This window comes from Vigna radiata, chromosome 6, assembly GCF_000741045.1.
Source record: "Vigna radiata var. radiata cultivar VC1973A chromosome 6, Vradiata_ver6, whole genome shotgun sequence".
In the NCBI taxonomy this organism is placed as follows: Eukaryota; Viridiplantae; Streptophyta; class Magnoliopsida; order Fabales; family Fabaceae; genus Vigna; species Vigna radiata.
This window is the reverse complement of record NC_028356.1, coordinates 23,485,768-23,500,470: the sequence shown is the minus strand read 5'-3', so window position 1 is coordinate 23,500,470 and position 14,703 is coordinate 23,485,768. Positions and strand designations below refer to the sequence as shown.

Genomic DNA, 14,703 nt, shown 5'->3' with positions numbered 1-14,703 from the left:
AGCTTTGTTCAAAGTTCCCTTGCTTGGTCTCGTGAAAGGAGAGGCTCGCGTATCGTGTGTCGATAGTCGGAGCAGACTCTCTTCGAGTTAGCTAGGTGCTCTACCTGGTCTCGTGAAAGGAGAAGCTCGCGAATCGTTGGTCGATTGCCGGAGCGGTTCTCTTCGAGTTGGTAGAGTGGTCTTCTTTCGGTTCGCTCGTCGAAGGAAGGTTCTTTTATATTTTGTTCACTTATTGTAAATCTGTGAAATTGTTTTTAGTGGAACTGTTAATCACTTTTTACAGTGATTAACGACTAAACGTAGATTCTGTTGAATCGAACCAGTATAAAAATACTTGTGTGATTTTTCTATTCCCTACACTCATTTCATTTTACGCACATTAACTGTTTGATAAATTTTCTTAAAGAAAATTGATTTTCGAAAAAGGATCAACTTGTTTGTTAAAAGTGACCGAACACGCTTATACGCTACTCTTAGTTTTAATTCCGCTGCGTCATACTCTTCGAACCATATCCCCCTGGTACCTACAATTAATAGGGAAGTTTTTCTATCTAATTAATACTTGGTCTGACTTATGTTTTATTTTTAACTTATTAAGTCAGTTTATGTAGGAGCCTAATAGCTATCGCTATCAAGCCTTGCAACATATTCTAAGATATGTCAAGTCCAACCCTTCAGAAGGACTCTTCTTTGCAATTGATTCTGACATACAGATTAAAGGGTTCAGTGATTCGGATTGGGCCACTTGCCCTAACACAAGGAGGTCAACTACTGGTTATTGTGTTTTTCTAGGATCCTCGTTGGTTTCATGGAAATCAAAGAAACAAAACACTATGTCAAGATCCTCTACTGAGGTAGAGTATCGCGCCCTTGCTGCCACTATTTGTGAGATGTAGTGGTTTCACTACCTCCTTCAAGATCTTCAAATTCATCCCACTGGTACTGTTGTCCTCTACTGCGACAAAATATCCGCCAAACACATTGCCCATATTCAGAGTTTCCATGAGCAAACCAAGCAGATTGAGTTGGACTACCACGTGGTTTGTGAGAAGATTCAAACCAAATTTCTACGACTTATTCCTATTCGATCAAAAGAGAAACTTGCTTATGTGTTCACCAAATTTCCTCACCAAACTCGTTTCAAATTTTTCATCCCCAAGCTTCGATTAGTGAATATTCACCATCTAGCTTAAGGGGAGAGTATTAATGTTTATATTATTGTAATTAATGCTCCTAAGAGCAACCTTTTGTCTTCTAGGGTTTTTAGATTAGGGATTTTTGTTTCAGTTAGAGATTTTAATTGTTTTGTATCTTTCTTGTACTTACCAGAATCCTATACAATCAGGGTTCCAGTGTGGTGTTTTGATTAGCTAAGAATACTCAGTAATACTCAGTGTGTGCTTCGCCGGAGTGCTGACCAGAGTTCCTCTTTCTTTTCTCTCTCCCGCGAGCCACACACGAAGCCAGACCAACTAACATTATGACTTGAGGAAGCCTCTAGTGAGGCCTTACTTTCTCGCTTTTGAGCCTCTGTCCATTCCATATTCGGGCTTTTATTTTTAATAGACGCTAAAAGAATGAAAAATAACATTAATTAGTCATTCATTTGTATTGATTAAACACAACTTGCGAGTTGTAGCAGAGAAGCAAAGACTCAACAACATCTTCAAAAATAGGAGATCAAAATATTCTTCCAAAACCTTCTTCTTCAGCTTGTGGATAAAATTCTTGAAACTAGACCATTGTTTTCTAATCTCCATCAATTATCCTTAGCATTTATGAGACCTGTGTCTAATAAACCAAAGTCATAATCTCCATCCAAAATAATACATCCACAAAAATAAACTTGTAATTGATCAAATGCGCTTAAAAAAATACTCCAAAAGATATACGAAGAACAATGAAATATACCAATATTGCTCAGTATGAAAATTACAAACTAAATAAAATAATTTAATTAAGCATTCAATAGAAGACAAAATTCATTTTTTTATTATAATAGACAAACCTAGCTCCCTATAAGTATAAACAGAACATGTGCTCTCCCTTAGTTCAACCATTAGCTTTAAAATGCTCTAGGATAAGAAAATGATATTCAAAACTTGGAAACAAAAATATAAACAACCCAGAATACAAGCTCTGCTCAAGGCTCATTTCGTCCAGCCAAGGTCAAACTCAAGTTTTCTAAGCACTTTTACCAGATGCCTTTGTCACTAACCAAACCAGATCTTAATCATATTCATACCAAAAAAAAAAATCCTAAATTAAGGTCATATCAAAAGTACACAGGAAAACACTAGAGGGTGAATATTATTTTCAAAATATTTTTGCATGGTTTGTAATAATAGTATGCAGAAGTGAATTATGTTTAGACGTTGTATATGTAAGATAAGTAGATAGAAATTCTTTCAGATGATGACATAGTAAACTTAACAATAGTATTTGAAGTAAGAAAGCAAAAAGACAAAGTTTTTATATTGGTTCACTTAATCTTGAAGTACATTCAGTTTTCCCTCAAGAACTCTTAAGAGGTTCCATTTATCTTATCAAAGATTACAATGAGTTTAACCCACTCCTGGTTGAGTATTCTTACACCACTCTTAGTCTCCAAGTCAACGCGACTAGTCTCAGTATTATAAATCACTCTTTGTTCTCCTAGTCAATCTTCACTAGTACAAGTACTCTTACACCACTCCTGGTTTCGAGTATAACCCAGTCTTGGTTGAGTATTATCTGTCACTCTTGGTACCCTTAGACAACACGTCTGGTCCGAGTTTACCCACTCTTGGTTGAGTATTATTCGCCACTTCTGACATTTGAGTATTATCAACCACTCTTGGTTCCCCTAGTCTAACTTGACTAGTTGCAAGTAGTTTAATTCTCTCCAGAATTTATAACAGATCCACTATGGGATTCTTACAAGAAATAGATTAGCAACTCTCAATGAGAGAATAACTCTCTATTTTTCCCCATTTTTTTGTTTTAATACTCTTCTTTTAGGTTAGTTTAGCTTTTAATTTTCTGGATTTAAGGTAGTTTAGAGTAATTAGGACAAAAACAGGTTATTTATAGAAATAGTGTTAATTTTCCCTTTTTAGTTAAATAAATAGTATTTTTTTAAAAAAAAAATAAGTGTTTTACTCTTTTCTTTAAATGTAAAAATTTTTTTTTTTTAGAATTATAGGATTTTATTTTGCTGATTGAATTGTTAAATTCTTCCTTTTTGCATATTGGATTGTGATGGGCTGATGCAATTAAATTGGGCCCTGATTGTTGCTGGATTGGCATTGGGCCGTTATTTGCTGAAAATAGATTGGACTGGCAGTGACTATAGCAAAAGAAAGAAATAAACATTTAAGTGGAACGATTGTGTTTTGGAATGTTGTGTTGCAAGCGCTAGTGGGCTGAAATTTAATAAGTGAAACGCAGCGTTTTTGGTTTGTGAAGTTGCTATCTTTCAAGGAGACATTTGCTCGAGATATCATTTTGACAGAAGCACACCCTCCAGCTAGCTCTTGACAAGAGCGGGAGAGATCAAGAGAAGTTGGACCTTGCGCCACTTGCCAGGAGGATGATCAGCCCAAAGGAGACCAACCCAAGATGTTGATAGGACTAGTGACGATTAAAGAGCAGAGTGAAGCAGAGTTTGTTGAAGATCAATCAAGAAGCTTCCGAGTTTGTTTTCATATTCTTCCCTCTTTCCCTTTTTCTTTGTCTTGTCTGTTTTTGGATTTTTCCCTATAAAAAGGGAGTTTTGTAATGAACATTGCACGGGTGGTGGGTGACAGACACCATTCTTAGGTTTAGACGTGCACTAGGTGACAGGTAGTGTACTTAGATTAGGATTTTCATTTCCTCGCTTTAGTTTTAGACTTTATCAGCTTTTCATAGAAGTAGATACATTCTTGGTTACTGGATTTAACAGAGTTATGAGGGTGACGAGCCATGATTTTCGGTGATTTCTGCACTTGTATACTTTGATTCTGCCATTTGTGTTTTCTTTGCTTCGCTGGAGTTCTTTGATCTCTCCATTGGGTGACAAACGATGGAATCTTGGATTCTGGTATTCTGTACTTTTGATTTCAGATTTTAATACAAGTTCTCTGTTTTCAGTTCCAGTTTACATTTCTTTTATTGCCTTTTCAATTCAATTTACATTTCTTGTATTTGAATTAACTTTTCAGCACTGTTATAGTCTCTATTCTTGATCCTATTCATTTGATATTCATTTCCGAGTTTGACAATCTTTTAGAGTTGATGTTCTGATTCCGTTTTTTGTTGGTTTTAGAGTAGTTTTATGATCCTTTTGATGATTGCTATGACATATTTTTAAATTGTACAAATACTAGGTTAATAAAATGAGTGAGAGTCACCATTTCAAGTTCTGAAACATGGACTCAAAGACCCTATAATGGGCTTTATTTTACAGGATGTCTTCCTGAGAGTGATTGAGACCCATTTTATCATTTCAATGTTTGTTAATTCTGGAAACTAACTTTAATTGAATTCTTTGTATGCATTTTTTTCTTACTTAGTTGGTTTGATAGAAGAATAGTTTTACGATAGTTTCTACTTTAATATTGTTGTTTTTCATTTGAGATTTCTTTTCATACTTGGCATCATAGTTTCTCATTAGTAGAATTAGGATTTATCATGTTTCGATTCTTTCATAAATAGTTCACTTTCTTATTTTAGTTTTTAGCTTATTAGGTTTTGATTTACATATTATTTCTTCATTATTTGGTTCATGACAGTAGGTATTAGTTTTCCTTTATTCATTTAGATAGGTTTAATCATGCATTTGTATTCTGTTTCTTTTATTTTTTTTAATGCATTTTATTTTCCCCATCTAGTTTTAGATAGTTTTAGTAAATAAATAAATAGGTTTTAATTCTACAATTTCTATTCTTAATAAGTACCAAGTCCTTGGATTGATATCCTAGGTTGACCCTATACTACATTAGTGAGGAATTTAGGTTTATTGATATTTTAGGTGACAAAAATCCTTTCAACAAATACATTTTCAGTACAATACAATCTGAAATATTGTTTAGTTACAAACTTGAGTAACACTTTAAGAGAGGATAAAGGTATTGAGGCACAGTCTGATAACTGCTGATGTTTTTCCTTTAAGCTTGAAAGGCATCAAATGGTGTATTCTTGAAGCGTGGTGGTGTAGCCATATTTTTTATGCATGCGGTCCTTTCTCTTTTCTTTTCTCTTCTTCAGCTTTTACTCTTTTCTTCATTCCAAGAGCTTCAGACGTTGTAGGTCTAGAAATGTAGTAGATAATGAGATGTAATGATAGCCTTTTCTTAATATCTTTTATTGCTTAAGCTTGCTTTCATCATTTTCTCCCAAGTTGAAGATCATCAGATGATGTAAAAGTTGAGATAGACAAGAGTTGAAATGTTATCATCTCTTTTGTGTGTGCTCTCTTTCTTTCTTTCTCATCTCTCACTTATTTTCCTTTCTTCTTCAACTTTTCATGTCTTCGTCATATTTTTTATTTGGAAAGCATCTAACTGTATATGCACTGAGGTAAAGTAGAGTATATCATTCTTGAATGTATTTCTTCATTTACTCTCTATTTTCCACCTTTTCTCTATACTACATAGCCTTCTAAATCCACCTACTACAACATCTTCCACAAATCCAAACCCACATTCCTTCTACACAAGCAATAATGTACTTCGAAAGACCTATCTAAAGGACTAGCATCATGGAAAGTCCAACTAACATTGATCTTACCTATAAATTTGACAACCCAAGAACGATATCATCCAACACTAGACATTTAATCAATTGTTACAGAACATAACCCAACTTATAAAGTGTAGAGACTACAAACAAGTCACTACAATCAATTATCATCTAGTAAGAATGGTTAATAAGCAAATTTTGCATGATTTAGTTGAAATCAAATATTATACTAATGTTGCACAAATTATCTGGCATTGAAAAAAAAAAAAACCATCTTCTACCATTAACTGTGCAATGTGAATATACATAGAAAACCATTGAACTATTGATCAAGAGATTTATGGTCACCAACCCTAGAAGAAAACCTTCAAGATTGTTCTTGACTAACATGACATTAAAAGATCTTAAAACTTAACTTAATGTATCTATTTAATTTTATTTTTTATTAATGGGCATCTAGTTAAGTATATTTTCTTTAAAAACTATTAAAATCAATCTTCAATTCATCTTTAATTAAATATTTCAATACTTTATTTTGTTCTAAAATGTATTGCATTCTATTATTATTATTATTATTATTATTATTATTATTATTATTATTATTATTATTATTATTATATATTAATAAAAATAATGACATAATTAAATAAAAAAATAAAATCATCTTCAAATTTAAATAATTAAATACAAATAAAAATAAGTTCATGAATTACAAAAATTGGATCCATAGATGAAGGATGATGGAGTACATTGTTCGAATGATTAAGTATAGGTGAACTTGTGTGTTTGATTTTGATTCAATGTTGCTATAATAAGTATAAGCATTATTTGTTATATTCACATGTTAATAGGGAGCGATCTTGAGTTCATGATGTATATCTACTAGGTGCCTTTTTTGTACTTATGTAGCGGGTACATCTTGTACCAATATTAATTTGAACTTTTGTTGCAGATTAGAAGAGAGTTACACTAGTGGAAAAACGTTGTTTAAGTCAGTTCATAGACGTCTGTTAGCGCTTCACCGATGTCTTATGATGACCGGTGGCATTATTGTAAATAAGATGGTAACCTAGACATCGACTTCAAGGTAATGAGACGTCTATTATGTACTACATGTCAGCTCTGGTGCAAGCTGACGTCCAATGTTATGAGGTAGGCGCATTTGACGTCGGTTGAGATGGGAGGCCGACGTCTAGTTGGCTGTAATTAATGCTGGTCACCTAATTCTCAGACGATTAAACGTCAGGTAGTCAAACACTGACGTCTATGGTCTGTCCGAGAAGCGGGAAGCCAAAATTTTTGCACACTAGACGTCGCGTTTTTGAGGGAGCGATGTCTATTGGACTATAATTAATTATGTTCACCATTATAGACGTCGACTCCCTTGGTGGCTGACATCCAATGTTATGAGGTAGGCGCATTTGATGTCGGTTGAGATGGGGGGCCGACGTCTAGTGGGCTATAATTAATGTTGGTCACCTAATTCCCAGGCGATTAGACGTCCGGTAGGTAAACACCGACGTCTATGGTCTGTCCGAGAAGCGAGAAGCCAAAAATTTCTGCACACTAGACGTCACATTTCTGGGGGAACGACGTCTATGAGACTGTAATAAATTATGTTCACCATTATAGACGTCGGCGCCCCTTCAAAACTGTCGTCTATGTCCTTGACAGGAAATGAAACGTCAATCGGTGCATCGCACTAGACGTCGACTCCCCTAGTGGCCGATGTCTAACGGGCATTCAAAAAGTCATTTTGATGTTATCCTGGACGTCGAATTAGTTAGATAACCGACTTCTAGGTTACTATAAACGTCGGTCTCTGGAGCAACAGACACCCCATTTCATGTTATATAAACCGCAAACTTTTGGCGACATTGTAGTTTCTGATATCATCGTCTTCTTCCTCTCCTTTTTCTCTCTTGCGGCTCCTCTCCTTTTTCTCTCTTGTGGCATTGCATTATTGTTTCTGATAACATCATGCATCATCTTCCTCCTCTCCTTTTTCTTTCTTGTGGCATTGCATCCCAGGTGCGTGTTTTTTTTATGGTTACCATATAAACATTATTCAGTCTTTCATCGATTATCTTCTGGTTCAACTAATTAAAATTTGTTTTCCTTGTGTTGTGTTTTAGTGCAGTTTTGTTCCTCTCTTGGGGTAACGCAGTACCACATTCTTCCTTTGCTAGCTGTCTCCCAGAAAAAGCGGCGTCTTTTGGATTTCTCGTGGTGTTTCGAACCAAAAACGACCCTGGGTCGTTGCCTAGTTATCGTTTCACCGTAATTTTTCCCTCTTGCAGTTGAAAATGGAACTAAGCAAAGACCCAGGTTCGGTTTTGGGTCGAAATGCCACGAGAAATTCAAAAGAGGCAAGCTTTTTTTCGGGGGAAACTAGCAAAGAAAGAATGTGCTACTGGGTTGTCCAAAGACAGGAACAAAACTACACTAAAACACAACGTCTATATTAGACGCGGTTAATGCATACACCGACGTCTAATAGTGACATTAGACGGCAGTCAGTGACATGTTTGAAGTCTTTATGTGCTCTTAAACGTCGGGTATTGCATCATCCGATGTCTATATATTGCCTTTAGTCGTCGGATTACGCCTGCACCGACGTGTAGTGACGTCTGACATGGAACTAACTAACACCTGTATAGACGTCTGTTATGTAGGATGTGCGACGTCTCATTGACGTCACCGGTTTTGACGTCGGTTGTGAATGAGACGTTAAAAACCCAAAATAACCGACGTTAAACAACGTTTTTTCACTAGTTTTATGAACTCAAATGCCATTTTAACCATTATGAATTGAGAAATAAAGTAAAAATATAACAAGTATTAAGATTATATTGCTAATATAAAAAATAAAAATAAAACAACAGTTGTATTTTAGTGATTTTTCACCCTTGTTGTAAACTATAATTTATATAATGGTTGTTTCAATAAATACACAAAAATGTCTTTTTTTATTAAAAAAAATTGATGTTTTTAAGATGTATAATTAGTATTTGTTATCTAAGGAACAAGAATATATATACCATTTTATATCTTTCGATAATGCAAGAGAGTGTTTTTGAAATGAAATTTATGCTCTAGTTAAAATTTTGTCATATTTATGAAGAACATATAACCTTAACAAGCACACGAAGGAAAAATATTACTTAGAAGTATTTTGTTATGTAAACATCTAATAGTTTCACATTATTTAGGAGTAGGGATGGCAAAAATATCCGCGGGTACGGGTATCCGCGGGTAAAACCTACAGCGGGTAGTTACTACCCGCGGGTAACGGGTAGCGGGTATTTTAATACCCGCTTCTAAATGGATCGGGTACGGGTAATATACTATCCGACCCGCGGGTATCCGTTACCCACAAAAAATAAATAAAAATTAATTTATATATATATTTAATTAAATTTAATTAAAAATAAAATAAAATAATATTTTATTATATTAAAATTAATTAAAATTAAATTTTAATTTATATTATATTATATATATTTTTTGTAATTTTATTTTAAAAAATATAATTTTTTATTTTATTTTTTGTTGATATTCGCGGGTACCTGTGGATTTTTAAAATACCCGCGAGTTTTTTTAAACGGATACCCGGTGGGTAGTGGGTCGGATGGCGGGTACATTTTTATCCGACGGGTCGGGTTGTGGATAGACACTATCCATGCCCGACCCGACCCGTTGTCATCCCTATTTAGGAATCAAGGTCAACGATATTTAAATATATTTTTGTTTTTTAACTTTTCGAAACGTGTTTTAAGGATAAAACTGTGATAATAACTCTACATTCCAAAGTAAACAATATTTTAAATACAGTAATTGATCCTAACGATCTAAACAGACTTGAGGTTGGAACATTAACCTTGTTTGTGGGGATGAAAACTCCCTTAGTCTTCCACTAAGATATGTTCTAATACACACAATAATCTTATATAGTTCAATAGTTAAGACTAAAAACAATTTAATTTTCTCATATCAAAACTATAAAAGAAATTTCAAACTCCAAAACATACAATACTTCAAATATAATAATTAATCATAATAATATTATCTCAATTGAAACATGTTTAAATAATTTGTATGCATGTTAATTATGAATTTGGTATTCTAGGAAACAAAATGCTTTTAACTATTGCTAGTTTTTAGAGAGGACTATTTATTCTTAATGCTATCAAAATTATTTACTTATTTTTATATAAGTTAACTACTTTTATTTTCCATTGTCATCCTTCTTTGTGGAACGAAATGGATTTTCCTACAATGTTCAAAGGCGTATAGCTTGTTGCCCCTTTAGTTGGGCCACCTAGTATACATTATTTGGTTTTATCAACGACATTAGAGTAAAACTGCAGAAGTTGTTTTTTTTATGAAGTGATGGAGTTTGAAACTATTTGCTGCAATTTATTTGTCTTACTTTAGTTGAACTGCTCCTTTCCAAATTTTACTTCATTGACGTATTAATATAGTAAAGAAAAGCATTCTCTTCGTCGTTATGAAACCTTTTTTCGCCTAAGAACCTCATCCACTTTTATATTTGTTTTTATAGTTGCATATTCAATTGTGCGTTATTTCGTTTTATGAACCTATGTAATGAACGACATTTCAGTTTAGAAAAATAATAAAATTGTATTTCTATAATAGTTTAATTTAATAACTATAAATACAGTACTGTATGATATATTTTATAATTAATATGTAGACGAGATTAATAGAGGAAAAAAAGATAGCAGAATAATGTAATTGTATAATTTTTTTAAAAAAAATATTTATAGTTAAGTATGCATAAATAAAAGTATATAACAACTATCCAAATAAAAATGTTGTTCCTGAACAATTTGTCATTATTTTTTCATGCTACGGTAAAATGGGCCAAAGAAGATTTCAAGCTTTGATTGAATGAGTGCTCCATGATTGTCCAATAAACAAGGTTTAACTAAACTCACCATCACTCAAAGTTTATATGTTCGATAAAATTGTCAAAATTGAACCAAATTGAACTAAACAACCTTGATTGATTTAGTTTCCATTGCTTAAAATCTATAAAATCGAATAGAATATAGATCTTCTGCCACAAATAAAAAAATATGAAAACGTGTAAACATTAATTTCAAACTAAAAGCTCCACACATTGTATAAATTCATAAAAACATTATTTTCGCACACTTCTTATTTAAATTCATAAACTAAACATAAAAACATCATTTTCAAATTCATGCTTAAAACTAAGGCTAAAAGGCCTAAGTATTATGCCAATGCTACGAAAGCTCAAGCCCAAGCATGTTGGAAGCAAGTGATTGCTGCAAAAGCACGTCCTCACCTCATGAAGCCTTGAACAATTCTTTAAATTGTAATCATTATTATTACTTCTCTGGGTGTTACAATTTGGTACCCAATGAACTAAAATTTAAGCACATAAAAATCGTAATTATGATTAAAGTTTTGTACTATGGTAGGATTTAGGAAGACAAGACAGCTTTATTGTTTTGTACATTTGTTTTTGGTTCTTGTGGAAAGGAACTTATCAAAACCACCATGCAATGGTTTAAACAGTCACTCGGTCAAAGTGTCCAATTGAAATGCTGACAGGGTACACTGTAGCAAAAGCAGCATCCGTATGGCGACAGGACAATAATAATATTTATTTTTTGTACCTTCAAAAATATGTATTGTTGTTATCTTTTATGAACTTTTCAGAAACTGCAAAACTCGTTATTAAATAATACAACCAATAAAATAAGGATGATGACAAAAAAATATATATATTATATATATATATATAAATGCCGAAAATATTTCTCAATGCTTGAATTACTTTGTTTCATATTTTGCCTTTTGGTTTTGGGTTCTATTTTGCTCCCTCATTAAAAAGTAAAGCGACAAAATGTACTTACACATACAAATACACTGGTCCTTGTTCCCCTATTATCACTACTACCTCTTTTGTAGCTGTTAAAAAAAGACCTATAAAATATTTAACAGCTGGTGTTGAGTAATCACTTCCTGCTTCGACCATGGATGAAGTGTGTTGATTCCATTCCTTAAAAACTCCCACCAGTCACCATCCACCTTTATTTGTTTTCCACCCCTTTATGCTTCTTTTTTTTTATTTATTTTTTTTTATTTTTTCCATTTTCACTATATTTTTTCCTGCTTCCTTCATAGAGTATTCCCTTCAGAGGGCACCTTCAAAACACAGAACATCTTTCTTAAGAAAAAAAATCCTAGGAATGACGCTAAAAATCACAAGTCACAAATGGCTATTCTCCAAAGGTTTTGTCTAGCTTCCTCCTTTTAGCATCTGGAGTATCAGTATGTGAAGAATTTGCACAAGGAGCAGCATTTGGTTCATCACTTTTGTAGCTGAAACATGCATTGTTCAACACCCCTATTGGGCTTTCAGGCACGCTAGGGACAGAAACAGAAGGAATGAAATCCTTAGCAGAACCATTGTTTGATGACAGAGCTTGGATCATTTTAACACACTTCAACACCCTCTCCTGCCATACAGACAACACAAAAATAGGGCAATGCAAACATTAATTAAACCGTGCCCACAATAAATTGCATTTGATACAAGTAATCAACTTAAAATTATCATCTCAAAAGGGAAAAGCATCATTTTTCTGTGTGTTCTCTCTTTTTCTTTGTTGTCATTGGACCACCACCATATATCTATATATACATATACATATCTATACCTTTTCTACAGGCTGAATCAGATCAGAACTTGCTTTCTCTGTTTGAACTGTTTGGCCGTCCCCCACCACAGATATTGCCACTGCTGCTGCAATCTCTGAGGGTCTGAACTCTATGAAGTCAATTCCTGCATTGGATTCCCATTCCTCAAATTATCATCTCTACTTCCTTCCCTAGCATATATTTATTATTGCTGCAGAGAGTTAGGATGGAGTACAGACAGGTACCTCTTACAGTACTCAGTATAAGCTCGGAGGATTGCAAAATTGAAGCTCCAATTGAAGCTTCATCGTCATTGATCTTCTGAAGGAAATAGTCAATGAAGGAAAATGGGGTAATTGCCTGCATTCTCCACTTCAATGTGTTCAGAACAAGAAGCTCCATTCTCTGAATTGTTTTGGCCTCAAATATATACTTAGATTCACCCACCTAATTAGAAATTGAAAGATCAATGCATGTAGAATTGAAAACATTTATCTCAGTGCATGATTGGAAAAACAATTATTTCTTGGACTCAATTCTCACAGAGAATCAGCAAGTGGATCTACAAAATAAACTGAATCAAACATGCAATTAATAAGTTCATAAACCAAAGCATCAGATTGAAATCATTTACCTGCAAATCAAGAGATGTAGGAACATCAGTCTCTTCCATTTTGGCTGCCAAAGATATGCAACCTACAGCCAACAATTTCATTGTCCAAACTCGTTGCTTCTGCCAATAAAAAGATCCGATCAAAAAGCCATTCAAGACTAAATCAAATAAAAAAAAAAAAGAAAACATTTTCTTTTCCTTGTATAAAATAATTGACATACTGGTAATTCATAAACAGAGAGGAAGCGGTCCAAGTAATTTATAGATAAATACGCACAGAGAGGTCCAAAACGAAAGTGCTCTCGGACCTGAAACGGATAGATTCAATCATTAGTTAAAACATAGTAAATAACAGTCAATGATCAATGATCAATCCTTATTGCAAAGATCAAATAGCTTCACACTGATGCACAAATGAAATGCCAATCTAAAGTATAAAGTATGGATTGATAAAATAATCCCAATAAAAAAAAGTCAAAATATACAAGAGATTCAGATTCATCAATTGGATGATCTCAAACAGAAAATGAGGCATACTCAAATCCAAATAAAACTCTTCAACACAAGGTCATCAAAAGTAGAAGTAAGGATTTTCATAAGCCCCGATCAAGATTAGAAGAAAAACAAAAGAGAATCCTCAAAGAGCATGTGAAATCAAACAAGCTCCTAAAACCAACCTTTTCAATCCAATCAATGGCCTCTGTTCTGGCCCCAATGTCCAAATCCCCACTCCTCAGCCTATTAACGTAATCACCATTAGGCAAGTGATGCAATTCTGTTTCCATCATTAGTCTCAAACACTCCTCACTCGGCAATGGAAACGACACATATTGGACATCCAAGTTCTCAATTTGACTATGATTTCGATCATATATAGGATGCTCCCACGTGTCCTCCAACTCCTCCACCAAACCTCCCCGATCATTTTCGTCAAAAATAATATTATCTTCCGCACAGAGAAGGCTCGAAAAGCAATCAAAACTGGGTGCCATTGCAAAAAAACTCTCTCAAACAAGAAAAAATAAATAAATAAATAAAAGATAAGATTTTGGGACAAAAAAAAAAGGGACCCCAGAACGAAAGAGGCAGAGTTCAGATTAAAGATTGAGTCTTTCAGACAGAGGGAGTTGCGGGGAAGGGAGATCTCTTATGAGATGATGACTGAAAAGAACAAATGAAGAATCTGTGAAGTAAGAACAAAATCACTATTGACCCAACTAGTCTCTTGTTTATCTCTCTACATATATGAGTGTGTGACTGTCTTTCTCTCTCTATCCCCCTCTTTGCAGTTTGGCCGAAAAGACTGCTGCAAGAGAGAGCCTTTTGAAGAAACTAACGCCTCTTTTTAGGGTAAAAAGTAGAGAGAGAAAGAGAGAGAGAGAGAGAGAGAGAGAGAGAGAGAGAGAGAGAGAGTGCGCGTGTGAGTGTGGGGTTAGGAGACAGAAGGAGGGTTTGAGCGCCAAAGCCACAGAAACTAAGGAACAGTGCATACCATGGTATTAGGTTTCCACTCATTTTTATAACATGTAACTCTTCTCAAATCAATTACAACAAAAAAAAAATGTTTTAGGAGAGTTGAATATAGTAAATATTCATTATTATTTTCATCATATTCATTTATTACATCTAAACAATAATCTTAAATTAATTGACATTTTATTTTAATGACATGTTTATTATTAAAAGCAAAA

The 14,703-nt window shown here is 33.9% G+C and overlaps 1 protein-coding gene across 2 annotated transcripts; it reads right to left on the bottom strand.

The window, feature by feature from the left end:
- Positions 1–11,496: 11,496 nt before the first annotated feature.
- Positions 11,497–14,473, bottom strand: LOC106764019 (cyclin-D4-2). 2 transcript variants are annotated; one of them, XM_014648218.2, is made up of 6 exons: positions 13,690–14,473; positions 13,234–13,320; positions 13,034–13,129; positions 12,645–12,846; positions 12,420–12,544; positions 11,497–12,218 (listed from the first exon to the last, which is right to left on the bottom strand). In XM_014648218.2, exons 1-6 carry the CDS (start codon positions 14,002–14,004, stop codon positions 11,979–11,981), a joined length of 1,065 nt encoding a protein of 354 aa, XP_014503704.1. In that variant the 5' UTR covers positions 14,005–14,473; the 3' UTR covers positions 11,497–11,978. The 2 variants fall into 2 exon arrangements, with proteins under 2 accessions (XP_014503704.1, XP_014503703.1); XM_014648217.2 differs by having other exon boundaries at positions 13,034–13,132; positions 13,690–14,470.
- Positions 14,474–14,703: the final 230 nt, after the last annotated feature.